At 47.4% G+C, this 26,762-nt stretch overlaps 3 protein-coding genes across 3 annotated transcripts in view; 1 reads left to right on the top strand and 2 right to left on the bottom strand.

Annotated features, from left to right (window-relative positions):
• Positions 1 to 5,956: 5,956 nt before the first annotated feature.
• On the bottom strand, positions 5,957 to 6,913 carry LOC104471850. Its single transcript, XM_010087341.1, has one exon. The coding sequence runs from the start codon at positions 6,911 to 6,913 to the stop codon at positions 5,957 to 5,959; it is 957 nt and encodes a 318-aa protein (XP_010085643.1).
• Positions 6,914 to 7,312: 399 nt separating this feature from the next.
• LOC104471848 (keratin-associated protein 10-4-like) lies at positions 7,313 to 14,289 on the bottom strand. The gene is made up of 2 exons (XM_010087340.1): positions 13,088 to 14,289; positions 7,313 to 7,325 (listed from the first exon to the last, which is right to left on the bottom strand). Exons 1-2 carry the CDS (start codon positions 14,287 to 14,289, stop codon positions 7,313 to 7,315), a joined length of 1,215 nt encoding a protein of 404 aa, XP_010085642.1.
• Positions 14,290 to 26,389: 12,100 nt separating this feature from the next.
• Positions 26,390 to 26,762, top strand: part of LOC104471847 (keratinocyte proline-rich protein-like) — a 950-nt gene continuing 577 nt past the window's right edge. The window contains exon 1 of the mRNA XM_010087339.1: positions 26,390 to 26,737. Within this exon, the coding sequence (XP_010085641.1) occupies positions 26,390 to 26,737 (348 nt within the window). The remainder of the gene's footprint in view (positions 26,738 to 26,762) is intronic.

The following is a 26,762-nucleotide window of genomic DNA, read 5'->3' as shown; positions in this document are numbered from 1 at the left end:
GGGGAGCTGGTTTGGGTTTTTTTTCCCCAAACCAAAGTAAGTAATAAGGAAAATTTCCCAAGGTGTCATTCCTTTTCATCGTTTTATTGCTCTTCAGCTGACACATCAAGCCAGCAATTCTTAAAACCCCAAGCTGTACTTAGCAGGATGAGGAACAAGTGAAAGCTGTGAGGTGAAAGTGAAAATGAAACAGGGCTGAGGAGTGCAAGAGGGAGTTGATTGTTTTCTCACTTCACGGGTGAGCAGGACTGACTTATTTGGGTTTGCTGTTTGCCACCTAAATTTCACCAGTAGGTACCTGAAAATCAAGAGTGGAAGAGAAAGAAAACAAGCAAGCTGCCATGATGATGCAGATTAATTTTAATGGGAAGGGAAAGGACAGAACAAGTCTGCTAGAATAAATAACAGCGTAAAGGGCACTAATTTTTCTGGAAAGCAATGGAAAAAGAACAAATTGGTCCTGAAGATCCAATACTGCATGTTTCAAAGGTCAGGATAACACAGAGTGGAACAGGGAGCATTTTATTATTCTCATTACCTGCCTGAGGATGATGTAATTGAGGAAAAAACTAGGAATTTAAAGAATAGTTAAAAGAAGACATAGGTAAGTCTGCTTAAGAGAGGCAGGAGGAGTCTATGAGGCCTTTGGACTTGGTCATTGGGGTTGGTACCGCTGTGCTATGCTTCTGAGGTCTCTTGGTCCTCGTTTGCTATATCTATATTTTCAGCTTCTGGCTTCTCGTTCTCTGGAGCGTGCTCTTCCCTCTCGCTCTCGGATGGTTCGTAACATCTGTAGCCGGGTCTACTGCAAGGATGCATCCAGTGGGAAGAGAACACATAGGAGGTCCGCTGTGCTGACTGAGGCACGTGTTTTGGGATGAATCTCTCTGCAGGTGGCTCTGAGCACAGGACTTCTGCTCTCAAGGTTGTCAGCGGGGCTGCTGCACCTCCCTCTGAGACTGCAGAACTTCCCACCACCGTCTCCTGCGGGCACGTGCTGAGGATGGGCCCTGGGAATGTCACAACGACGGGAGGGGGGTATATAATGACTCTGGTGGCAGCGCAGGATACAACACATGGCTCATTGCAGCTGGTAGCAAGAGGCTGTGGGCACTGCACATCACATGGATCGGAACACCGTCCTCGGTCCCACTCCCCACCGAAGGACATCTGGGAGAAATGGTGGCGAACCTGCAGCACAGAATGGAGACCACAGGAGTGTTTCTCAGTGTTTGCCCCCCATGCCCTACCCTACACCCCACAGACCCCACACTCCTGTTCTCCTTGCAGGGAGGGTGAGGTATGTGCCACGGTTGGGCACATCTCCACCCGTGCAGGACCTCTTTTCCTTCTCCAGATCACAGATCCTGTCTGGGCAGCCACCAAGGACAACTGGAGAGGTACTGCAGCTGTGGCCAGTGAGTTCGGCATCTCCGCTACTGGTGCCTTGAGGTTTCCAGTCATATAGAAATGGGTACTTGATGTCCCCATACTGGAGAATGTCCTCTCCCTCGATTGTTTGTTTGTCTCAGTGATAGCGCACGCCCAGCCCTCGTTAGGATAATCATGTGTTATGGGATTCCTGTGCCTCTGCTGAGATTGTGCTGGGCACAATCCGAGGTAGGAAGATTTTAGTCCCTTTTTATCCTTTTGAAATCTAAATCTTGCTTATTTATGAATGAAAACTTTCGGAAAATGAATTTGAACATCTCAGATCTACAATCTTTTAATGAAAAAATACTGTTATCTAAGATCTACCTGAAAAGAGCTTAAAATGCCTTTCACGTTGGATACAACATAGCAATACACAGTTAACTGATAATAATATGATCATGCTTATTTTTTTAATAAGAATGCCAGTCCCCAGACATATTTTATAAGGTTGAACACAGTCCAAGCATACAACTAAATAATTTCTAGCAGCCTTTTCTAGAAAGAATCTTATTAAGATTTTTAGAAACCACAGAGTGGCTCACTGTTGAACCCCAGCTCATGTTAAAGCAATGTTTCACTCAATATAATTAATTAGACTGAGGTTAATGGGACTTACCTGCTGTCCAGGAAGAAGTCAAGAGAAGCGACCAGAGGATCCCTGAATCCTTTGAGTTTTATAGGCTTTCTTGAACTTCCAGGAAGTTGAGACAATCTTTGTGTGTGAGGTCTTAATTACTTTCCAAACAATTTTTCCCGCATGTGTAACACACATAATTACTGTAATTATTTTAACATTGTTTATCACCATTATTCAATTTTCTATGGTACATACTGTTACCTGCTGTGGGGTTCCCTTCATATTATATCTTTCTGGTCTAAATTATTGCTGATGTCATTCTATAGCTTCTTTTTGCATTAACGTAGGAATGCAAAGTTTCTTCAGCTTTGACTTAAAATTGGCCATGTGAGCAGCGGCTTGCAGATGGCAGACGACATATTGCAGACGTATTGGGTGTACCTGCTGCTAGGTGTGGGACTTCAATTTATTCCTCTAAATCCACGATAGCATTTAGTTGGAGGCACCGTGTGTTTCATCCTATTAAGTGGCTTGGAGGAGGCAGGAGTGGAGAACAGAATTTTGCAGACAGCCCGTTTTTGCTCTTTGCTTGCAATGAGACTGATTTGCTTATTTGCTTCCTGTCCTTTTTTTTTTTTTTCCCACTGGCTGTTGTCACAGCTTCACCTGGAGGATGTCGTTCTGCTTGGGAATCCCCACTCCTGCTCTAGGTACTGACCAGCTGCCCAGTGTCTGGCTCCAATTTTCATGCACGATCAGAAGGCTAAGAAACATAACCTCGAAGGATGGCCGCTTACAGAAGAGAAGGCTGGAAGGAGATAAGGTAATAATTTCTGCAGATAAAAGGTAAATCCCAAAGTGAAAGAGTTTAACTGCCATTTTCACTGCTGAGGACGAGAGAAGTCATGGGCTGAAAGTTCTCTAAGAGAGAATTAAGCACGGGGAAAAGTTTTTAATCACATGGCTACGGATGTTCAGGAATTTCTGAATTTTGCAGAGCCTCACTGATTTGCCAAGGATTCAGGTGGATTCTCAGAGTTCAGAGACACACATTCAATTCTCACAGGCTTAGCCGAAGCTGCTGCCTTAACCCATTTTGAAATTACTGCTTTTGAATGCAAACAGAAATGCATTGTTCAATGAAAATGCAGAACGCCTTGAATTGTCAAGGCTCGAAAGCAACATCCTGTTTATGAGAACAGCTGGGACACTTCCATCAAAAAATGCATATTCTAAAGGTGCCATTACTCAGCCCCGAGGTGTTTCTCTCTGCTAACGTACTATTAATATTATAACGATAACACATTTTGCATGCATAAAACAGTAATGAGTATTTTTGAAGTGTTTTGTCATTCCTCATTGTGTGGAAAGCTCACCTCACCACTCTAATCGTGGGGATTATTTTCCCCATCCTCTCACAAAAAAACAAGTTATCCAAAAGCCAGGCACAAAGTTATCCGAAAAGCCAGACCCCAAATTCATACCTCACAGCAGAGTTGAGACCATCTTTGTCCTAAGCACTGATTTGGTGGGTAAAGGTAGTAACAAACTGTCCCTTCAGTGTTTTCTTCTCCAGGGAAAACATCCCCAGCTCTCCCACCTCTCTCCCCCTCCACCCTCTGCCCCAACCACCTTGGCAGCTTCCACCAGACTTGCTCCTGGTGGTCCGTGGCTATTACGCTGATGACCCAAAACCAGACACGGAGGGCTGGATGTGACCTCCTGAGTGCCAGCCAGAGGTGAATCAAAGCATTTCTCCTGCCACTGGGTAGGCTCTGACTCAGGCAGCCCAGCCTGCCGTTGGCTTTCACTGCCACAAGGATGCAGCACTGCTTCATATCACCTCTTGGGCCACCAGGTAATTTTTTTTTTTTTTTTTTTTTCAGAGCTCATGACCTCTCCAGGAGCAGATCCCACCTGCTAATCTGTCTGATGAGGGAGAGTAGTTCAAGCACCATTTAGTGGTTGCTTTGAGATATCAGCTTTTTATATTGTCATGTCAGCACAACTCCTTCATCAGGAGCAAAATCATAGAAACAGAAGCTCAGGTTTTTTAAAAGAAACTCATTTCCGTTGATCAGCGCGATCTTCCCCATGATAACTGAAGGGCAGTCTGGATCCTTTCAGGACCAAGAGCGACTGAGGTCAGCAGAGCCTTTTAAACCATGTAAGTGGGATAAATGCAGGTGGCAGAACTTCCCCAGGTCATGGTCTGAGCCCTAATTGTGAACCTCTCTCTAACGACCGCAGCCCTCGGGGCCTCGCTGCCTGTCCTGGGCATGCCGGTGTCTGGGGGTGAGCGAGGGCAGAGAGGAGCCGTGTTTTACATAGACCCGGTATAAGAAAGGGGTTGATCCCACGGGAGGCAGTCAGGATAGAGCTACTTGCTCAGGCCTTTCCTCTCTTTCAGTTCCCCCCAGTTAGTGATTTACTAGAAGTTAAAGTGGAGCAAGACTCCTAAACTTGGAGGACTGCTGGTAGCATCAGTCTCAGTTTTTACGGGTAAATCTCTCACTTTATTAGAAAAGGGAGTCTATGAAAATCCTGCTCGGTCTGTTTGGGGTGCTGCAGAGGAGGTCAGAGGAGGTTTTCCTGCTGGGATTTGCCCAAGAAACTGGCTGAGCAGAGCAAGGCAGTGAAGCAGAGACGGGAGGAGCTGCTGGATCTCCCACTGCACCTTTAGATGGTGGCAGAGAGCTTCTGCTTCCCCAGCGCTGCCCCAGGGACGCCTCCCGGGAGAGGCTGGGGTGTAGGGCAGGTGGGCAAAGAAATGCTTCTGCTTCCCCAGCGCTGCCCCAGGGATGCCTCCCGGGAGAGACTGGGGTGTAGGGTAGATGGGCAAAGAAACGTGCTTTGGGACTTATCCCCTTACGTATCTATACCTAGGAAATCAAAATATTGACCAAGCATGATAACTATTTCCTGCTGTCTAGGAAAATGTCAGGGTCAAGGAACAGCTGGAGTTGAAAGTGAGTTTTCTCTCTGGCTGCAATTTTATAACCATGGGCTATTGATGCTGACCACTCATCCGATGTAGCTGGGGCCAGCTCAGGGTCACAGCGTCAGAAGAGACCTTCTGCAGCGTCCTCTCACCCCCCTGCTATGCCAGGGACTATCTCACATAACCCGTTTCATAACCTGCTCAGCAGTGGCTTGTTCAGGGACAAAATTGCAGAGCAGGGGACACCTGGGGGAAGCCCGCCCTGGTCCTAGGGTGCAGGACTGAAAACTCTCCTTTGTGACCCATGTGCAAACGAGGTGTGCTCCCCTGTGACCCTCGTGCAACCGAGCTAAGCCTGGATGGGCAGCAAGCTCCTGTCTGAAGACTGCAAATGAGTCTTATTATTTTAGTCAAGCCTTCTGCTAAATGCCACTCTCCCCACTGCTTCTTTTATTACATCCCTGGGTAACCTTTTAATACCAAGATCTTTTCCCACAGATGGTAAATGTTTCTAGTCCTAAAAGCATGATTGCTGCCATTATTTTACACAAAGGAGTGATATAGCAACAGGGAGTACTTTTGTCCAGCAGTGGGCATTAAAAACAGTTTTTAAAAATGGAAAATTAATCAGACAGAGAGCAGGAATCCAGCTGCAACCTGAGATTTAATATGACCGGTACAACCAGCAAATACAATTGATCCAGTAACAGTAAAAATCTCTTGGGATGTGAACACTGTAACAGAGTTGTATTGGCGTGAAGTTCAAAGTCTGAGCACCCGCTCACAGTTACTTAACTTCTCACTAACATCTTTTTGGCTGCAGGAGTAACAAGTGTAGGCACAAAAGGAAGGCAATGCACTCTAGGAGTTTATTATGGATACAATAAGGGGTAAAATAGGGCAAAAGCTTCTCTTGGGGGTTAGGAACATGAACAGGGGGAGAAAAATAACCTCAGACCTCAGCTACATGGCTTGCTGTTTTCACGGCGACTTCTTGATCTCTTCTACCAGAGCCATTTCGACCCAGAGCGACTCTTCCTGGGGTGGCTCGAATGTTTCACTGCCCTCACGTGATGCTGCGGCGAGCGGTGGGTGGCACCGGGGTAGAGGCACTTGGTCTTGGTTAAGTGGTGCGTGGATGAGCTCTTGTGCTTGACTCCCTCCTGTGGCAGCACGCATTTGGCTGCGCGGTGCTGCGCGGAGCACTCCTTTATTGCCTGCCCAGGGGGGCACTTGATTGCTTGCGGCCGCGGCGGGCACTTGGTGGCACATTGCTGCGAGGAGGGGATGTACTCCTGCGTCGGGTAGCCCTTCATGCACTTCTGCGGGGGGAACCTGCTCACGTTCTCGTGTGGCAACGGCTGCATTATGCAGGGCTGTGGGGGGCACTCGGTGACTCCCCGCAGGGGTGGGGAATAGCTGTTGGTCATCCCCTGCGGGGACCGGTGCTCGGCACAGCACCCCCGCCCTGAGCAGTGGGTTATCTTGTGCGATCTGCATTCCTCCTCGTAGGAGGGCCCGTATTTGAGCCCACACGGTGGGAACTTGAGTTTGCCCGGCACCGGGCACTTGGGTGCGCACGGCGGGAGGCTCTTGGCCGTGTGTTTTTTCTCGTGGTGTTTCTTCTCGCAGGGCTGGCAATCGTGCACCGTGCTCAGGCTGAATCTCCTGCAGGGCAGAAGGTGAGCGGTCTCGCAAGGCTCAGGGTGCAGCAGGATGCACTGCTGTACGTAGGGTTGACAATGCAGGGGCAGAGTCTGGGTCACGCTTGGCTGCGGGCACACGTAAGTGTAAGTTTGAGCGTAGTTTTGCCATCTCGTCATCGGGGTCTTGGTCACGCTCAGTGGGTGGCACGTGGTACTGCATGCATCAGAGTGGGGCATGCACTGGTGGAGGTTTTCGGTGCTATAGCCCCACCCCGGCAGGTACAGGTGTCTATACCGGTCCCCGTAATAGTGCATGGTCATGCAAGGTGGTGTGCCTGAAAGAAGCAGGAAAAAGACAGACAGTTCACATAGGCATCGGCTATTTCTTTGTGACACAGGACTTTGAGTTTCCCACAGTCATCTCTATACAGCAAGCCCACGCCCCGCAGCCCTCCTGAAGGTCAGAGGCTCTCGGTGACTCAGGAACAGGCTGTGATTACCCAGGTGAGGAGAGGAGAGTCTGTTCTCAGCTTGTGCCCCCACACCCTTCTCTTAGAGCCCAGAAACAATCAGGGGTTTGGAGCCTGTCCAACTGGAGAGTCTTCATGCCGCCCTTCAAAGACCAGCTCAGTGTTCGTCAAAGCATTTCACCGAGGAGAAGTGACATCCCTCTTACTTCCTGGAAACCTCCTGCATCCCCACTGGGATGTTCTTTCAAGTGTATGTCCTGCAATTCCCAAGAACCAGAGATGAAAGGCAAGCCAAAATTAAAGGTGTGTCCATGCTGTAAAATAACTCAGGTGTGGCTGCAGCTCACGGGGCAAACCCAAGCTGAGGTTAACTTAGCTAGCTGAGGGTAAGGACAGGTTTGTGACAGCATGGCGCTCAGCACGTACGACCTGCCTGCTTGCCTGCCGGCTGATTCACGGTCCCACAGGGGTCTGCTGGGCTGGCAGCATGTGATTATGGGGCTCTGAGCTTGCTATCATAGCATTAGCTTTGCTCTCCAGGCTTTGCAGTCCCACCTTTATACTATTGCGTAAAAAGCTTCGACAAAAGAGGAAATACAACAGGATTGTTTCTAAGAATTTGGTGAAACCATAGCACGAAAGGAGAAGTTATCAAGAATCTCAGCAGGTGTTAACTCATCGAGTTTCATCGAGTTGGGAGAATTATACCCATTTAAATCAGCTTCCAGTCCTGCACTACAGTCATACCAAGCCATAGCGTCCCAGTTTTGTTATGATAACTCAAAGACCCTCTGTCAAACTTCCTAGTGTCATAGCTCTGAGGGTGAAACCTCATCCTGGCAGCCCCTGTGCGAGCAGCACGGAGGGGAGTCTAGCCAAGACAGCATCCCTGTGGAAGGGACACAGTGGCACAATCTCAATGTCCCCACCTCCCTCCTGAATCTGCCGTGAATCGTCTCGCTTTGCCTTGGCCCCAGAACTTGCAGGAGAAACCCTCCCACTTCAGTCCCGCCTCCAGAAAATACCACTTTCAGGAAGTTGTCTGAGTTTTTAACAGGATTATTTTGAGCGGAACAGCTACCGAAACCACTGTCATGTGAAATATACTCTGATTGAAAATGTTTTTTTCATTTTTATGTTGTTTGGAGATTAAGGCATGTAATTAAACAGCTGTAAAGAAATGTCATTTTCTGATCATCCCCAGTTCTGTCTATAATTACAGTAAGGTATCTTATTTTCCACAAGCCTATCACTGGGTGACTATTAGCAATAACAATGTTGTGTATTACTATCATTAGGAAAACTTATTATCACTACAATTATAACAATCATCGACTAATAAAAACAGCCTATTGAAAAACAATGATAGCAATTACTACTACATGTATAATGTTAAAGTAGCTGGTGATGCTCATCAAGATAAAAAGCTAAAGCAGGGGGATTATTTACTTCCAGGGAGTTGTCTGTATCTCGGACTTATTTTTATCATTGTTTGCCTAGACAGAAATTTTAACGTGTTCAGACTTAGCTAGAGAATCTCTCTGCTGACTTTCACATTGGCGCCGAAGTCAGTCAGCTTCTTACTATTATCTGAAAAGTTGCTTTGTTTAAAATCCATTAAATGGCATCAAATTTCTCCATTCCACTGCCTTTAGAGGAGTTGACCTTTCATGTGCAAGCTCATATCTGACTCCTGTCAGCATCGAGCCCTTTATGTAGTCAATAACTTCCTTAGAACGAGATCTAACAGAAAGCGTAGAAAAGCCCAAAAATCCCACTCCTGACTTCGCAGTCCATCCAGAAGTGATTTCCCAGCATTCTTCAGTTTAGCACGGAGAAGATGCTCCAGCTGTTAGAGCCGCAGTGCTGAAGGCAGCATCCCCCAGAGGATGTTTCTCCTCAAGTACACAAGCAGGACCTCTGCCTGCTCCGACCACCCAGGAATAAAACAGCATTTCAGGAGCTCCATTAAAAGCCAGACTTACCCGTTTCATCTGTGAGAACAACCGAAGAGAAGTGCCTAGGAGAGCCCCGTGATGGCAGAGCTTTTATACAGTGAATAAGTGCCCTAGGGGAGTGAGGTGGTTTGGCTGGGTGATGCTCTAATTGCCTACCAGTCCTGGCTGAGCCACGTGCAGCTTCACGCCAGTGGGAATGGCTGGCCTCGCTCTGTGGGGCTGCCATCACCACCTGGAAGGTCTGGCTTACCTGTGAGCTCCATAACGGGGAATCTCCTGATCCAATGTCCCAAACCAGCAAATCCCCTGGCTGGCCAAGGACACCCCATGCAGGGGTTGCTCATGGTCCTCATGCTACGAATCCCCATGCATGGTGCTCAAGCATCCCTGCCTCCCCGTTGCACATCCGGCTAAAACGCAGCTTTCCGTCCCAAAAAAGGTTGCAGTTGAGACCACCAAAGGGACTGCCCAAGGGACGACTCATTTCCATGGGAGCTGCATGCATAAATCCCTTTGCTGCCTTTGAAAACACCATCCAGGAAGGACTCTCGGCAACTTTTTGCAGACCATAATTACTGTGGCACGCAGACTTCCTTCACTTACACAGCGAACCCAGGGAAGAGACTGATGATTGGGACCAAAAAAGCCTTGGGCTAAGGGCAAGACGACTACTAAAAAGGTCTTGCCACAAAGTGAATGACCTGCCGAAAGAGGTGACGCTTTTCTGGCACAACAAAGGGGACAAGGGACAAGCAGGAGAGCCGGGGCAGCCCGGGGAAAGGCGGCTGAATTAAACCAGGCTCATGTCTTCAAAACACAAATTGTGTTTCCTGCTCTGCTGCACGGTCTGTGCACCAGTCATCCCTCCCTTTGTTCCCTGTTTATGCCACAAGTAAACCCAAGGGACAATTAACAGTGGCCATGAGCGTGAGTGCCAACAGGGAATGTATTTTTACACAGATTTGTCTGCATAAGCCAAGGTCCCTTCATTTTTTTTTCCTTTAGTGCAAATCCAACACCTCTGAACTGGGTTCCAACATGCTTAGAATTCAGGTGAGGTCCCACACATTGAAACAAAAAGAGGTGAAATAAATTAACTTTTAATGGAGGAGGGGGAAATTTTCTCACCGGTATGAAGCAAAATATTGGATGTCCAGCTTACGAGCCACATTTTCTATTTCTGTTTTCACCAGAAAATCCAGAAGCCTGAAGTTTGTCACTTACATTTCTGGTTTTCTGACAAAAAATTTCCCTCAGTATCACGGAACAAAATACCGAAAAAGCGTATGTCTTCCCAGTTGATGTAAACATTTCGAGAGCCGAAGAGAAGAGTGCTTTCCCTAGGCTTATCCTGTTCTCTGCAACCAAAGATGAAAGTACTGAATCCAGCCCAGAATTCTCGAACTTTCATTGTGTTTCACTTGCCTGAACTACAACGCCCTTTTTAACGTGAATGATCTGACCCAAGATTTTAGGAATCGAGGTGGCGTCAGAGTGTAGGTAAGAAGATTAATACAGTTTCTATAAGCTCCATAAATCCAGTTCCTGGGCAAGCTCCAGATCAAGTAGCCTTCAAGTAATGCTAATATTTATTTCAGTGTTTCCAGTGCAGGAAGCAAAATATTAACCCGATGATAACATCGTGCCCTGTCATCCAAGTGTTACTAATTAGCATCTGTACCATCCATTCATCTCGGAGAGACACACAGCGCCACATGGGACATTGTCGTGGGGGCTATTATTATTCCCAATTAAGCACAGGGGAAACTGAGGCACATTACGCTGCCAAGTGACCGCAGCGCAGTGTGAGTCAGAGCCAGAACCAGACTCTGTCAAAACTGCCTCGAAAACAAGCCCTGTGCTCCGACGGCTGCTCCATCCCCATGAGATGAGGTCTTCCACCACCCAGCTACCCACCACCTGGGAGGATTTTCCTAACAATCCACTGGCTCTGGCTCCTCTGGGGAAGCCTCAATGATGTGACAGCTCCTCGGAAGCCCACACTATTGCTCATTTATTGGTTTTAAAGGGGGGATAAAATATTGGGTTGTGAGAGCATCCCTGGCTTTGCAAGTTAGAAGGAGGTCCACGGTCACCACTGCTCTTCCATTCTGCTTCTCCAGGACAAAGCATCACCACCGGACACTCAGGAGGAGGTGTGAAAAGGATCTGCTTCCCATCCCACCCTGTGCACCCCAGAGAATCGTTCAGATGCCACCTTGACATTGCTGGATGTTGCCCTGCTCAAGTCTCAAACACCTTCTTGGCTTCAGAGGGCAGCTGGCGGTGGCACCCCAAGGTCACCGAGCAAGGGTGGAGCGGGGAAGGACGCGGGGCAGCGTCCTGGTCCCGGTCACACCCTCCTCTTTGGCTTGCGACACTTGTTTTTGCGCTCCAGGTACGCATGATCTACTTAGTGTGAGCTACTACTCATTCTCCTAATGATAGGGCATATTACAGGATTTCTGTATTTTTCAGACAGGAGTTCGCCGTATTTAATAAAGAAGAACCACCAGAGGGCAAAAAGACAAGATATTTAATCTCAGGTCAAACAAGTATATTTATTTAAGTATATACATATGTATAATATAATTATACATATATATATAATTATACATATATATGGTTTGTTTTCAGTGCAGTGTACAGTACACATCTTCAGGCACCATAAAGAACGTAGTTAATCGCTTTTATAGCTCAAACATTTATAAAACAGTTGCGCTAAAGCTTTCAGTGTTATTCCAAAGACTTTCTTTTGTTTCAGGTCTTGTTTTCAATATTAACCAAAGCAACCAAGTGAATAAAAACTTTCACGTATAAAATTTCAGCATAAGACCGACTTCACAAAGCCAGAAATCGTGTCTTGTTTGAGGACTCTACTGAAGTCAACGCAGAATAAGTGTTTCAAAGCAGAGAGGGTTTCTGGCCACCTTCCGAAACGAAGGCGATTAAGAGTAAGATTCTATACTGTTTGCTTAACAACCTCACATTTGGCTTCCAAATCTGTGAGTGAAAATAGCTTTTTTTTTCGAGAACTCGCGTCCTCGTAGAATCCAGGTTAATCTGAAAATTGTCTCCCAAGGCCAGGACTAAACTTGGAGTCAGGCGTGGGCCAGCCCTCCGCTGGCCACACTGCCAGTCCAATCGATGCTGTCGTGATATGGACTCCTTAGACATATTTATTTCTTTTTTTTTTTAGTTTTTTTTTTTTTAAAAATTTTCAATAAGGTGAGAATTTAATGGCATCCCACTAAACCATGCCTTGTAGCAGATTAAAAGGTACAAGCCACAGGCACTTGGAGTGCAGCCATGGAAATAATATCACACCCTGGCCCAAAACAGCTGAGCTTTAGGGGAAGTACTCAAAAAACAGAGATAAAACAGACTTAAGCAATAGGAATAGTCAGCAGGTGGTACGAGGTGATAAATAACCCCTGCCCCAAAGCTGTACCTGCTTCTTTCTTTTTCCATGGAACTTCCTTCCCCCCTTCCTCCCCGCTCCTTTTTACCAGGGCCATTTGGGCGCAGAGCAGTACTTCTTAGCGTGACTCGAAATTTTTATTCCACCCGACTCACGTTGCTGTGGGACATGCTGGGTGGCACAGTGCTGCTGTGGGACACACTGGGTCACACACTGCTGCTGTGGGACACACTTGGTGGCACAGTGCTGCTGCGGGACAGACACACACACTGGGTCACACACTGCTGCTGTCTGGGTCACACACTGCTGCTGTGGGACACACTGGGTGGCACACTGCTGTGGCACACATTTGGTGGCACAGTGCTGCTGTGGCACACATTTCGTGGCACACTGCTGTGGCACACACTTGGTGGCACACTGCTGTGGCACACACTTGGTCACACACTGCTGCTGTGGGACACATTTGGTGGCACAGTGCTGCTGTGGGACACACTTGGTGGCACAGTGCTGCTGTGGGACACATTTGGTGGCACAGTGCTGCTGTGGGACACACTTGGTGGCACACTGCTGTGGCACACACTTGGTCACACACTGCTGCTGTGGCACACATTTGGTGGCACAGTGCTGCTGTGGGACATACTTCGTGGCACACTGCTGTGGCACACACTTGGTGGCACACTGCTGTGGCACACACTTGGTCACACACTGCTGCTGTGGGACACACTTGGTCACACACTGCTGCTGTGGGACACATTTGGTGGCACAGTGCTGCTGTGGGACACACTTGGTGGCACAGTGCTGCTGTGGGACACATTTGGTGGCACAGTGCTGCTGTGGGACACACTTGGTGGCACACTGCTGTGGCACACACTTGGTCACACACTGCTGCTGTGGCACACACTGGGTGGCACAGCGCTGCTGCGAGACACATTTGGTGGCACACTGCTGCTGTGGGACATATTTGGTGGCACACTGCTGCTGCGGGACACCCTTGGTGGCACAGTGCTGCTGTGGCACGCACACGGTGGCGCAGTGCTGCTGCGGGACAGAAGTTGTCTCACACTGCTGTGGGACACAAATGGTAGCACCCTTGGTGGCACAGGGCTGCGGGACACACTTGGTCACACACCTGGTTGCACATTGCTGTGGGACGTACGTGGTGGCACACTGCTGCGGGGCACAAGAGGTCACAAACTGGTACGAGACACCCTTGGTTGCACGCTGCTGTGGGACACACGTGGTCACGCACCTGGTCGCACGCTGCTGCTGCTGCGGGGCGTAGGTGGTCACGCACTGCTGCGGGACGCACTTGGTGGCACACTGCTGCTGCGGGATGCCCTTGGTCAGGTACGGCTGCTGCGGCACGCACGTGGTCACATACCTGGTCGCGCACTGCTGCTGCGGGATGCACTTGGTGGCACTCTGCTGCGGGGGGGCGTAAGCGGTCACGGACTTGGTCACACACTGCTGCGGCACGCACTTGGTCACGCAAGGCTGCTGGGACGCGCCGTCGGTCGCGCACGGCTGCTGCGGCACGCAGGTTGTCACGCAGCGGGTTACGCACGGCTGCTGGAGGATGCGCTGGGTCAGGCTCTGCTGCTGCGGCACACACTTGACGGCGTACTGCTGCCGCGGCACGCACTGGGTCACACACTGCTGTTCGGACAAGCTGGAGGACAGAATCCGCTGCTGGGGGACGCAGGGGGTCACGTACTGCGGGGTGCACAGTGTTGAGTGCCAGGTAGGCAGTGGCGGGTGTCTGGCAGCGTACATCGGCGGGCACTTGACGGGGAGGGGTTCCTGGTGGAGCGGAGGGAGGCATCGCTGTATGTAGCACGACATCTTGGTGAGGCTGCTGCTGGAACAACACGGGAGGAAGCAGAGCCTTTAGATGGGCACCCGGCTGAGTTTCTTGCGGTCCCGCTGCTGCCCAGTTCATGAGGTGACAGAGACAGGTCCTGCCTGTGCTACGGTCTCAAAACCACGCCAGCAACAGCCGAGGACCCAACCCATCATTTTAAACATGGCACTAAGTCAACCAGTGGGGAAATTCAGAGACATGCAGCACCAAAAATCTCCCCAGGCTGCAGCTCCCTCACCATCACCTGGACCTCCAAAGGGGACAACCGATCTTGGAGGTCAGCAGAGGGATGGCTGATCTCAAAGCTGCCTTTCAACCCTTAAATCCAGTTTTCTCCTCCTGCTTTTGGTTGGCGACTGCCTCTGACCTCTTGCTGATGTGTCGAGCAAAAGATCCAACCCAGAAATAAACTCTGAACCTCTGGCCACATCTGCCATAGCAAAGAAAAACAGCACCCAAGGCACCGCTGCTGGTGATCACATCCCACCGCGAGCAGGCAGAGGTTCACAGCTCTGTCCCAGCATCACAAAGTTCACGCTCATTAGGGAACCAAAGCCAATTAAAGGGCAGCGATACCACAACTGAAGACAAACCTGCTTACAGCTCTTCTAGAATTATGGTCCCTGATACGCCAAAGCTGCTCCGACCGTTGTCAGGCTCCCCCAAAAGCAAACACCAACAGCAGCACCCCAGTTACTGCTAGCAAACTTTCCTCACATTTTTCAGGAGTGTCTCTTGGAGTCAGATGCTCAGCTCCAGATGCTCTAAGAGAGCACACTCCCACTCCAACACATCAGTTCAAACCTACTAGTTTTTAAAAATTTTTCAATATGCAAAAAAAGCAGAAATAAAGCTGCATTTCAGCAGCCACAGAAGCTCAGCATAAACCAGACTTACCCAGCTCCCTGGTGAGAACAGCTTTGTGATGTGACCAGCGAGCCCTAACAGGAGGAGAGCTTTTATATAGCTACTAAACGCGCCTTGAAGGTATGAGGTGCCCACAACATGTTCTATTAGCTCCTATGCAAAGGCTGGCCTGCGCACAACACTCGTAGTGACTAGCATACATATACTCATCCCTGAGGATGAGTAGTTGAACGTCAGCTCCCCATAGTAAGAGTAATTACCTTTTGTATAATCCTCCCTGGCATGGCAAGACTGAATGGTATTTGGGGAGGCAGACAGCAGTGGCATCCCCTGCCTCAGGGGTTTTGTAAGGCAGAAGGGCACCCAATAACATGCAGGAATGGCTTTCTGGAGGTCTCCCAGTCCCTGGAAACGTCCTGTGTGGCCATCCCAATATTTGGCTTCTTTCTGCACACCCATGGCATTGGCTTCATGCCATGAGAGCTGCACTGACCGCTCCTTGTCCTGCTCTAACTTCAGTCCCCTGACCAGCTCTTCTCATCTGCCTGGTGATGCCCAGTGGCTGGGGTCGGTGGTGTGTGCAGGCTGGACACAGGGTGCTGGCTCCTCTGAGGGAAAATAGGAGCTCCTGGTAAAGTCCAAATCACCCCCTTGGGTGGGTGCGGTTCATCATCCAGAGAGACCCTCATTCTAGCTCACATAGTTCTGTTGGTGTCCTGATGCTCCCGTGATCCCAACGCAATCACCTGTTATCAGAGCAACGGGAATACACCATCCAGTGACTCTCAGATGAGCGGAAAAGATGAGCTACACTCACATTTGATTGCAGCCCTTGCACAACAAGCTCAGCTGTCAAAGCCGTGACCGGCAGCACGACTGGCCAAGAAAAGCTCCAGGAGATAAACTTCCTCCAGTCCTGCGGGTGACTTTCACAGTGAGTCAACTTTTATCACACGCTGCGCCCAGATTAAAAAAACTAGTTAGAGATTAATTTTTTTGAAATCACTGAAGATCTAATCAATGCTTTTATGTGTACGCCGTCACATGAAACAGACCCCAAAAGTGACCATTTCTTCCTGCTGGCTGACTCCCAGCTCAGAGGAGTGCTTTGCCCCACCGACATCCAGCATTGGCTGACATGAAGCCCACCCCAAGGGCATCGGTTCCTGAATATGTTTATTAAAAGTCATGGTTTCTTGTGAACTAGAGAAACCCCACATGGTTTTTGGGGCCCAGAAAAAAAGTACATAAATAATTTTGTTGTGCAACTGAATAATAATTTTTAGCAACTCTTGTACAGCTATGCCACTGGTTTCAAGGTTTATTGATGGGTGAATCCCACACCAGGCAAGAATCACAGAGGGTAAAATGCTCCCTTTACCACAGGCTTCTCCAGCAAGAGCTAATCCTTACCCTTGCTGGTCAACATGGAGTGTGCTCATCATTGCCTGAACCACAAGGAATGTGGCTTTGTTGTGGCACCTCTCCTGCAGAAATTCGTTCTTTGATTCAAAGCCATAACTCTTCAATGCTTTTTAGCTCCAAACATTGTTAAGTGCGATCCTCCTTGGTAATCAAGTTGAGTAGTTCACATTTATATTTTTTTTATTCTAATCCGGGTGCAGGCACCGCACAACCTTCAAACAAATCCTTGATCAAAACCCCATGTGTACCTGCCTAACTTATTGAAAGCCCAGGCGAACTTTAATTATTCGATTAAAACAATAACTTGTCTTTCATGTCAATACACAGTAGTATCTATATCTCTATATATCTAAACCCTCTTAATCAGTACACTCCAAAACTACAGAATCAAAGAAAGAAAGAAAAACCCCAGAAACCCAGTCAGGCTCCATTTTAACTCTGCCATCATAACAACTTTGTAAACTTTCACTATGTAACAATTTAATGAGCCTTTCGCTTTCCCATGACGATGCTTCTCAAAAATGTGTGCTTCTGTTGTCATCATCCATGTGTATCCTGGTAGTACCCACCTTCTCCCCACAAGCCAGCCCTGCCCTGCCCTGCAGCGTTCGTCAGCTAAGAAAATCTCTCGTGCTTTTTTAACAAGCCTGACTCAACCTGGAAAACAGCACGAGATGAAGGTGGGAAAAGAAGTTAAAACTGGGCTGTGGCACTGGGGAGTACCAAGAGAGAAGCTGAAAAACATCCTGGAGGAGATGCCAGGTGAGACATTAGGGAATCCACCACCTTCCCTTTAATAAGTCAGGAATGCAAAGGAGCACCGACACAGCGCAGCCATTTTGGAGCATGAGCCAATGCACCAGGAATGCAAAGCTCCCCGCCTGCTCCAAATATAGTAATTTGGCAGAAGAACAAGCCAGTCAAAAAAAGAAGATAGAAGAAACAAGGTAAATTGGGTAGGTGTGATCTGGGATATTGGGTTAAGACCTCAAGTGATGTAAAATTAGCCTTGCTCCCTTAACGGTAACAAAGAAATACCAATAAACTGGGCAAGGAGCTATAAAGGAGGGAGTTACAGTGGGGAGCTGTTAAGCATTACAACGAGCGCATAGTGAAGGACACTACATGTGTTAGGCTGAAAAAGCAAAGCCAGGGAAGAAAGTCCTCTCTTGAAGAACTAGATCCATCTTGGAGAAGTAGCTGCATGGGCCTGGGATGACCATTTCCTCCAGTCTCTCCAAGACCTAGCCATTTCCTCCATCCTCACCAAGAAATAGCCTTTTCCTCCAGCCTCACCGAGACATGGCCATTTCTTCCATCCTCACCAAGATGTGGCCACTTCCCCCATCCTCACCAAGACACGGCCATTTCCTCCAGCCTCACCAAGACATGGCCATTTCCTCCATCCTCACCAAGACACGGCCATTTCCTCCAGCCTCACCAAGGAATGGTCATTTCCTCCAAACTCATAAAGGCATGGCCATGTCTTCCAGCCTCGCCAAGGCATGGACATATTTCCTCCTGTCTCTCCAAGGCATGGCCGTGTCCTCCAGCCTCACCAAGGCGTAAGCATGTCCTCCAACCTCGCAAGTCATGGACATTTCCTGCAAGCTGTACAAGCCACTAGAGCGCAGCATTAGCACGCGCAACCACCTCCTGCAACAGTCTCGCAGAACCCGACGCTGGTAGCTGGGAAACTTGTCTTCAGATTCCCTGTCTCTCCAGGAAAACAGTTTAAACTGGCAGCCTGCGAACTAGACACAGCCCAAAGCCTTTGTGTCAGAGGACCCTAATGTCTGGACGCTCCTGTTGCACCAAGGCGCTGGCGTGAAGTTAAAGCCGGGCTGCAGGGTGCGTTGGCGACTCGACCACAGCCTCCCGTTCCCACCGCTGCACAAATGCATTATTCCAGATGCTCCAATCTACACATATTTCTGAAAATTGCAAACACACACTGAAACGATAGCTGGGCTGCGTGCTGCACGGGGGAGCGAGTCTGTTCAGTCGATCGCTGCAGGGCAGCAAGGTGCATGCAGGGAGGGGAGGGTGAGAATAAAGGCAACACGAGAGAATAAGCAGAGATCGCACTTTTATTGTATCAGACTTGTAATTAGAAAGCAGCATACAAGCTGTAGATAATAAAACTTAACATATTATTAGCCCAGCAAGCAGTAAATTCGCAGACTCACTATTTCAATGATTTAACAGCACTGAAGGCAAAATGCTAACCCCAGAATGCATTAGAATGCAATGCTCCTTCTTGCTTCATTTTAAAAATGTTTTATTACTTAATGAACTCTTGCTGTTCTGCAATTAGTAGCCCCAAACGCCTCTTTGTTCTGGTTACTACCAAGGTCAGTGGAGGTTAGTCTGTAGAAAATCTGACTACATGATCGTAAGAGCCCTGGTGACTTTTAAAATACTTAAGCTGAGGTGTGGGGTGTCGTCACTCATACAACTTTCTCCCCAGTACTCATTTCCATCAGCTGGACTATCCATTAGCTGGGCTTCCAGCTCTGTCATCATTTTCCTTACGCAGGAGCTACTTTTTCTTGGGAGGCCATTGACTCAGCTTCTGGCTTTGCTGCTGTTCAAGGTGTGGCACAAAAAATAGAGCTTGTGGTGCCTTGGCTGGTGGTGGGCATTGCTTGGCTTCTAGTTTGGATGTAAAAAGCTCCATTGATGTCTGCTTCTCAGGGTTCTTTTCTTTTTGGTTGTTGCTACATCTGGCCCTGCCACTGCTGATTATTTTAGGAAGACAACAAACCGAGAAAGGAAAGAAAAACAGCAGCAAAAGTGACACTTTTCTATTAGAAGCACCAGTAGCTTCACCTTAATCCACACACGGGTGTTAGAAAGAAGCAAACGGTGAGAGCTCAGGATCATTATGATTTTAATGACTAACTCAGAGCAATGGAAAGGAGAAGATCCAAGATAAGTTGGATCTTAGGTCTCTTTGATCCTGAAGACCAGTAATTGCCCCTCCCATGCTATCTTCCCACCGTATATCCCTCTGCTCAACGTCCCTTTCATTACTCAGACCTTGTCAGACCATCCCTTCTCCAGCACTCAACCGTGTTAGTACGGGTTTGGAGTCCAAACACCTTCTGAGGAGACCAAGCTTGGGTCAGAGCCTGTTTTGTCAGATGCAGCATTCGTGCAAGGCTGTGAGGCTCCTCAAAGTCTTCCCTGCTGCTCTGGGATTTACACCTTCCTTTTCCTCCCCCGGGAGTTTGTTCTATCAGCCAGAACATGTTATTAAATCCCATGCTCAGGAGACACTAAGCTTTTAAAATTTCCTCTTTCCATAGCAATTCAGCTAATAGCGCAGTTTTAGGATTATAACGCAAGGCATGTTTGTATAATCTCCAAGTCCTCTGGGCCTGATTCTCTTCCTATAACCGCCTCGTGCAATGGTGTGATGCCATCAAAGTCACGACAATGGCATAGGTGTAACCAAGATTATCTCCACTAATCTGTGGCATTACAGAGATGCCGAAACAATTGGAGAAGAAACAGTCTAATTCCTAGAGCCTGCAGCTCCTGAAATTTAATCTCATTTAATTCCATTTGCAAATGGAAGAGTCTGAAATTGTCATCACCAAACTATAATCCCAGAGTAAGTCATATTATGGCAAGCTTAACTAACAGTATTTAATATATTAATCAGAATTTACCCATCCCACCAGTGAAGCAATGACTCAATGCAAAGACAGCGTAAGAGAGTCACAGAGGTCCTTATATACCCCAGGAGCCCTGCCTCCCAGAGAGAAGGACCTGTGCTTTACCTCGTGTACATTTTTTTCACAGCTCCAGAACTGCCCGATTTGCAGAAACTGTTGTTTTTTCCCTGACCTTTGGGAGAGAAAACTCCCCATTCTTAAGCATTTTTCTATTTTAGCAGCAGAAGGCAGCTTGTTCTTATCCCGATGTTTTCCAAATGCTCTGCTCTAGACCCCCACATCTTCAGTCCTGCCAGAAATAACAACAAAAATTATGCAGGGAGGAAATTGATACAGAAACACAAAACCCAGGGGCTGAATATCAGGGATATTGAAGGCCTTTTATGACTACTTTGGAAGGATAAAGCAAACTTAATCCGAAAGCAAGCGATGCCCCGAGAACCTCCCTGTTTGCACCAGGCACCCGCCTGACCACCATGGAGCTGGTACTCCAGCAAGTTGGTATTTTGTCCCCTTCCAAGAGCGCAGGAAGACTGAAACACGGCACCATACCCCAACTCCTGCCTGTTCTCCAGCAGCAGCTCTGCAAAGGTGAGCAGAAAGCTGGGGTGACCCCCAGGCTGCTCTACTTTACAATTGGTGTGTCCTGGTGTATGGGCTAGAAAAGGCTGATGACAGGCTAAACTCCAACAAGTTCATTCCTGAGTTCAAGTGCACAAATGAAGCAATTGAGAATTGGGCTCTTTGATGTGACGGTTGGCTGGAAAGTGTTCCTGTTGTGCCCAATGGGTTTTCAATGAGGCAACCTGTTGTCCCTGAAGCACGGTAATTCTGCAGAAGCACGGTAATTCTGCAGAAGCAGTTAGGAATAAATTTAGGCTGGGAATCAGGAGAAGATTTGCAAGAAGCAGTGCAGGAAGGCTCTGGAATAGGATCCCAAATAAGCAAATTGAAATAAAAATATGCAACAAGCTTTGAGATGGAGGTTTCTGAATTTATGGAAGAGGTTTTATAACTATGAATGCAGAGTTACAGACTTAGTGACTCAGACAGCTCTTCAGAGTTGTTAAACTAATCCATCGATATAGGTCTAGCAGGAACCCGTCAGGTTCCTGGGAAGCTCAGGTGCTATACTGGAGCAGAAATGAAGAGGAATCACTCATGAAATAACAAGCAAGAACAAAAAAGTATTGAAGCATGGATACTTCATATCCAGTACTTGTATACCACCCACTGCATTTGGCCATCCCTGTGGGTGACCAGCTTCTCCCTTTCTGTGACATGACTTGACCCTCAGTGTCCAGCCCTAGGAGAGAAGACAGAGCCTGCAGATGCTTTAGTGACCGGACTCACAGGCAGACAGACCGATACCAGGAATTTCAGTAACAGGTAATTATGTCTTTTGTCTCATGACATGAGTTAATCAAGATGTCCACCCTAAAATGATGACAGACAATAATAAAGAACAAGATGGGGTGTTAACGAAACAGTGTTTAATTAAGCCATCAGGGCGAGCCATGTCTTGGGAGATCCAGTTCAGCAACTTCTGAATCACACCAAGACGTGAAATCCAGGAGTGCAATAGTTCCCTCAGATCATTTTCTCTGTGCACAAAGGTTCAAAGTTCTAGACGGAGAAAAATCAAAGAGCATCCATGCAGACGTGAGGTGAGGATCACAGATCCTGAGCTTCAAATCCTGAGCTGAGGTTCTCTGTAGCGGTCTTTGCTTCTCAAAAACTTGATCCTTTTTTTTTTTTCAGACTGAAGCAATACAGCTTCAGGACCCTTAGAGATACCAAGAGACTCATCTCAATGATAGAGATAAAGCAGACGGCTACAGACCTCCATTCGGAGCTGCTGGAATAACTGCCGCATGCCTCCCAGGGCATCTTAGACTTCTGGAGACTTAATTACCTGATCAGCATTTGCAAGGCCACTGATGGCTGGCTGATAGAAGCACATCACCAACCCAAGCGGTGTGAAAGCTGGAGTGGCATTTTCTCTCTAGGAAGAAGGTCTCAGGCCAGTATTTTTCTCATTTGTGGTGTCACGTTCCCTGGAATTAGTGGTACAACTTCACTACCAACTGGGAGCTGAGCCAGGCTCCACCAGGCGAGAGCTGAGGAGCTGCTCAGCTCCTTGTTTGCTGTAAAGCCACCTTACTTGATGCACGTTGGTCCCGTAGTTCCCCAAATGTCTGAGTAAGGCAGGGTTCACTGCATATGGCATTTGCCTCTAAAAATAGTCTTTGTGCAATTCGCATGGAAGGGGAAAAGAATTACACCTGTGCCATGGGAAAAACATTCACTCCCTTTCCACGGGCTGACTTCAGAGCCGCTTCGATGATAATTACCATCATTTTTCTGCTGAGGTTGCTGACACGGAGGTGAAGTGACCTCCCTGAGCCTCTCCAGACCTGGATCCAAACCAGTGTTTAAGGTCAGTGTGGCCCCACCTTCAGACCTCCAGACAGGGTTCAGGTCCTCTCCCTTCCAGCTATGGAAAGTGATTTTCTTTAACCACTCAATGTTGCGAGCTGAGGCTGCAAATTTTACATCCAAACTGGCCACGATTTCCAGAAACCCTGTTGTTTGCTCAAATAAAAGCAATGTCTCAACACAGAGTGATGGCTATACAGCCCGCAACAGTCTTTGCCTCAACACTGCTCCCCAAGTGCTACGTGCCCAGTTTCTCCCAGCTGCTCTAATTGACGGACACAACAAAGGTTACCAAAGCTCTGACCTGCAGGTGCACATTCGCTTTTCTCAAATGCAATATTTGATCTCACGAAATGCTCTGTCTGCTTTCGAATCCAGCTGCTCGACAGGCCAACAAGTGCAATGATTACAAAACACTTTTTTAATGAGTCTGGGCTTATTCCCCCTATCTTCCTCCTTTGAAGGGCTATATCCCAGGAGCAAATCTCAGCAGAAGGGCTATTTTGATAACCGCAGAGCATGATGCTACCTAGAAAGCAGATAGGCAGGTTCTCCACTGCTGGAAAGTGTCCTAGTTGCTGCCTTCAGCAGAGCTACGACCGCAATTGGTACCAGTGGAGCAGCAGTCGCGGCAGGCGAGGTGAGATCTGAGTCAGGGTCAGGTCTTGGGCTGGGATATTCCCCTCGCTAGCAAAGGCTGGAGATCAAAACGAAGCAGCTTCCAGAGCCAGCCAGGCAGGGCCCTACCTGCAATGAGGTGAGAAAGGAAATTGCATGGAAGAAATCATGCTATAGGAGAAGATGCTGCTGTCTAAAATTCAGGTGTCCTGTCCTTCAGTTGCCAAATGATTATTAACAGAGGAAGTTACACCACAGCCAGAAACAGCTCCTTACACTTGCAGCCCAGGAATGGAAATCGGTGGCGTGTACCAACTCAGCCTGTTGTAACGATTGCATCTGGAGTGCGTGCCCTGATAAGAGCTCTGGTAAAATGGTGGAGACGGGACAAAGATAGTCACAAGACAACCAAATATGATGAAATTTACCTCTGTGTGGGATGTGTCATCTCCGCTGCTGAAAATAATCCTACCATCAGAAAGGAGGACTGTTTGAGTCGTATCCTGATAGCTCCCTAAGGTTTTGAGGATAATAATCAGTGATCTATTTTCACTCAAACTCTTTTACATGGAATAATGCTTAGAGAATAAACTGTATATGCCACAGGCTCCCTTTATTTCACATATAGATTGAAACATCTTTTCAAATGCCACTTACATGAGACCAGTGTCCCAATTCCATTTCGGTATGATAAATCTTGTATACTATTAAAAAATCTCTTTACTTTTCCACATGGAGATAAATTCAGTTCCCTCTTCTGTCACATTCGGATAGGTGGGAACTGCAGCTTCTGTACCATGGAAAACAGCATGGATTCAAAATTACCTCTTCTGAAATGAAAGAAGAATGAAATCTATGAAGATCTTCATGGGGAGAAAAATAAAACCATGCATCATGAGTTGATAGAATTACAGGAAAGTCAATTCAGAGAATTCCTTGATGAAAAGCAGGTAAGAGAAGTACAGATTAACTCCTCTGTCTTAAACCACAAATACATCCTAGGAAGTGGGAGCATTAGCTGATGTGAAATGACTCGTGCATGGGTTGAAGTGGACCCATGCTGGTTGACACCACACCAAGACCCCTGATCTCAGTGGGGTTTGCAATGAAGGTATTAACCTGAAGGGATGACCTTTATTCACACAGAAAGTTTTTTGTTAAAGCGGATTAGTCAGAAAGGGGATTAAAATGCATTCTGTACCAAAAGCCATCCCTTCACAATGCCTACGTGTAAAACAAGTCCGTGGAGGAAACGCACAACGGCAGTTGTGAAAGAATGAGCTCATTACCTAGGAGGACTCATTCCCAGAAGGCAGGGCTTTGAAACCATATAAAAGTTCTCAAATCTCCCTGCTCCACCATCCACTCCACTTCGTGCTTCTCCCTTGTTGGCTGGTTGGGTAAGTCGGAGAATACTGATCTGTTTTTGTGATGTCTATAATTTTATTGCTTGGCTTGATGTAGGCAGACTCTTTAAAGAAATGTTTTATTTGATACCTTTGAATATGCAAAAGATTCCTGCGAAGAAGACAAACTGTGGGCACTGGAGTAGGACAAGCAGTCTTGGAATGACTCTGTAAGGCAGTTCTGCTATTTATAACACAAATATTTTTAAAACTTCAATTTCATTAAAGAATTATTGTATAAAAGATAGATTTGTGAGTACGAGAGGCTGTACGGAGCAGAAGGGTGAAAGTATTCCTAGTACGCTAACCATGCTAACCATGTCAAGAGCAACAGGTTAATTTGGCTTAAGATCTTATCAGGTCCTTATACAGAAAATAGCAAGAAACAAATGATATTGATCTGGAGGACCTAGGAGGATGTGGAAGAAAGGAACGAATTTGCTCTGAAGGTGCGCTGAGAGGGATGGGCGACATGGGAAGGGAGAACGAACTTGCACATACTCTTAGTGAGAGTCCTGCATTGAAGGGACTTAAAAATGCCCCTTCCCACCAACACTCTGTGATTCTAAGATTTTCTTTGTGTCCTTAGATTGCCTTTAGAAAAACAGCAACACAGGATTTAGCAAAGACACAGCCCCAGTCCAGCTGAGCCTGGTGCCTGCCTTCAGCAGCCCACAAAAGAGAGGCAGTTTCATAAATCGTTAGGAAAATTCATTTGGCCTGTTCCACATTACTGGCCTTGGGAGAGGAAATCCCTCCTGATTATTCTGATTCATGCAAGCTACACGTACTATTAGTGGCCATGATAATCCAGAAATAGATGGATGCATTACCATTGCTAATTTTTTTCCGTGACAGTCGGAAGGACTGTGCCACAGGTAACCTGGGTCTGTTACATCATCAATGAAGTCAGAGTGAAACTAGAGCAAGAGGAGGAGTTGGCCTGTTGTTACTATAAAGACTATTAATACTACAGAAAGATGTCAGCTCACTGGTGAGGTCCACCTTGAGGCCTTTAGCACCTCAGGTTTCTAATTCCAAGTAAAATCTGAAAACCATTTTAAAAGGGGCAAAATCAAATGAAGTATTTCAGTTTCGCCAACGTAAAATACCCTGTTGGGCCCAGATTTACATTTTTCTACACCAAACGTTTTTAAATGTTTTTCTTCAGTATTCATGATTTTTAAATTATTATTTTGACTTTCTGAAACCGCTATCAACCCAGCAGATCTGTTATTTGCCAGCTCCTCTCATCCATTCCCCAGGACAGAAATGAAAGGGAGTTAACACATTGGGAAGAGCTAAGCAACAGGACGAAGAGCTCTGAAGTGTAAATCAGCTCCAAGTTCAAAAGAGCGGCTCTACCTCAGACCTGACAGGGCTGTCCCACATTGCATAACAGAACAAAAAAAAAGACAGAGGCAGTGCACAAGCTGAAAGGCTTGGAAAAAAAAAAGAAAGAACAAACCATAATTCTTTCTAAGCCAACCTGCCTTGGGAAACCAAGGGCAAACTGAGATAATTTTACTCTTGCAGCTGATTCATGTTTCTTATAATCGTTTCACCCTTATCCCAGTGCAGCTCATTTAGCAAACACAATAACGTTCTGACGTTTCTTTCAGACAATCTTGTTTACCGCAAAGATGTCTCTGAATCAAACGCAGATCAAGCAGGAAATCACCCTCCCACCTGGCCTGAGCAAAGCGACTTCAAAGCAAAGCCAAGATCCTGTGCCCAGCGCTGAGCCAGTCCCACAGCAGCAACCTGAAGTCCAAGACCCAGAACCAGTCCCAGTAGTACTGGTGCCATGTCCAGAGAAAACAGCACCATTGCCAGCACCAGTGGAGGAACCAGGCAAGGGAGAAACACCAGTGGTCGTGATACCTGAGTATCCTCCCCAGGAGCAGCAGCAGCAACAGCAAAGCAAGCTACCACCGACTTTCCCACCTGAATTACGCCCTGAAGAGAAAACGGCGTGCAAAGAGCTGCCTGTTTCCAGCTCTGAATCAACTCAGC

This window comes from Pterocles gutturalis, unplaced genomic scaffold, assembly GCF_000699245.1.
Source record: "Pterocles gutturalis isolate BGI_N339 unplaced genomic scaffold, ASM69924v1 scaffold6556, whole genome shotgun sequence".
NCBI classification, from domain to species: Eukaryota; Metazoa; Chordata; class Aves; order Pterocliformes; family Pteroclidae; genus Pterocles; species Pterocles gutturalis.
The sequence above is the reverse complement of the archived record's forward strand: the minus strand, read 5'-3'. Positions and strand labels throughout refer to the sequence as shown.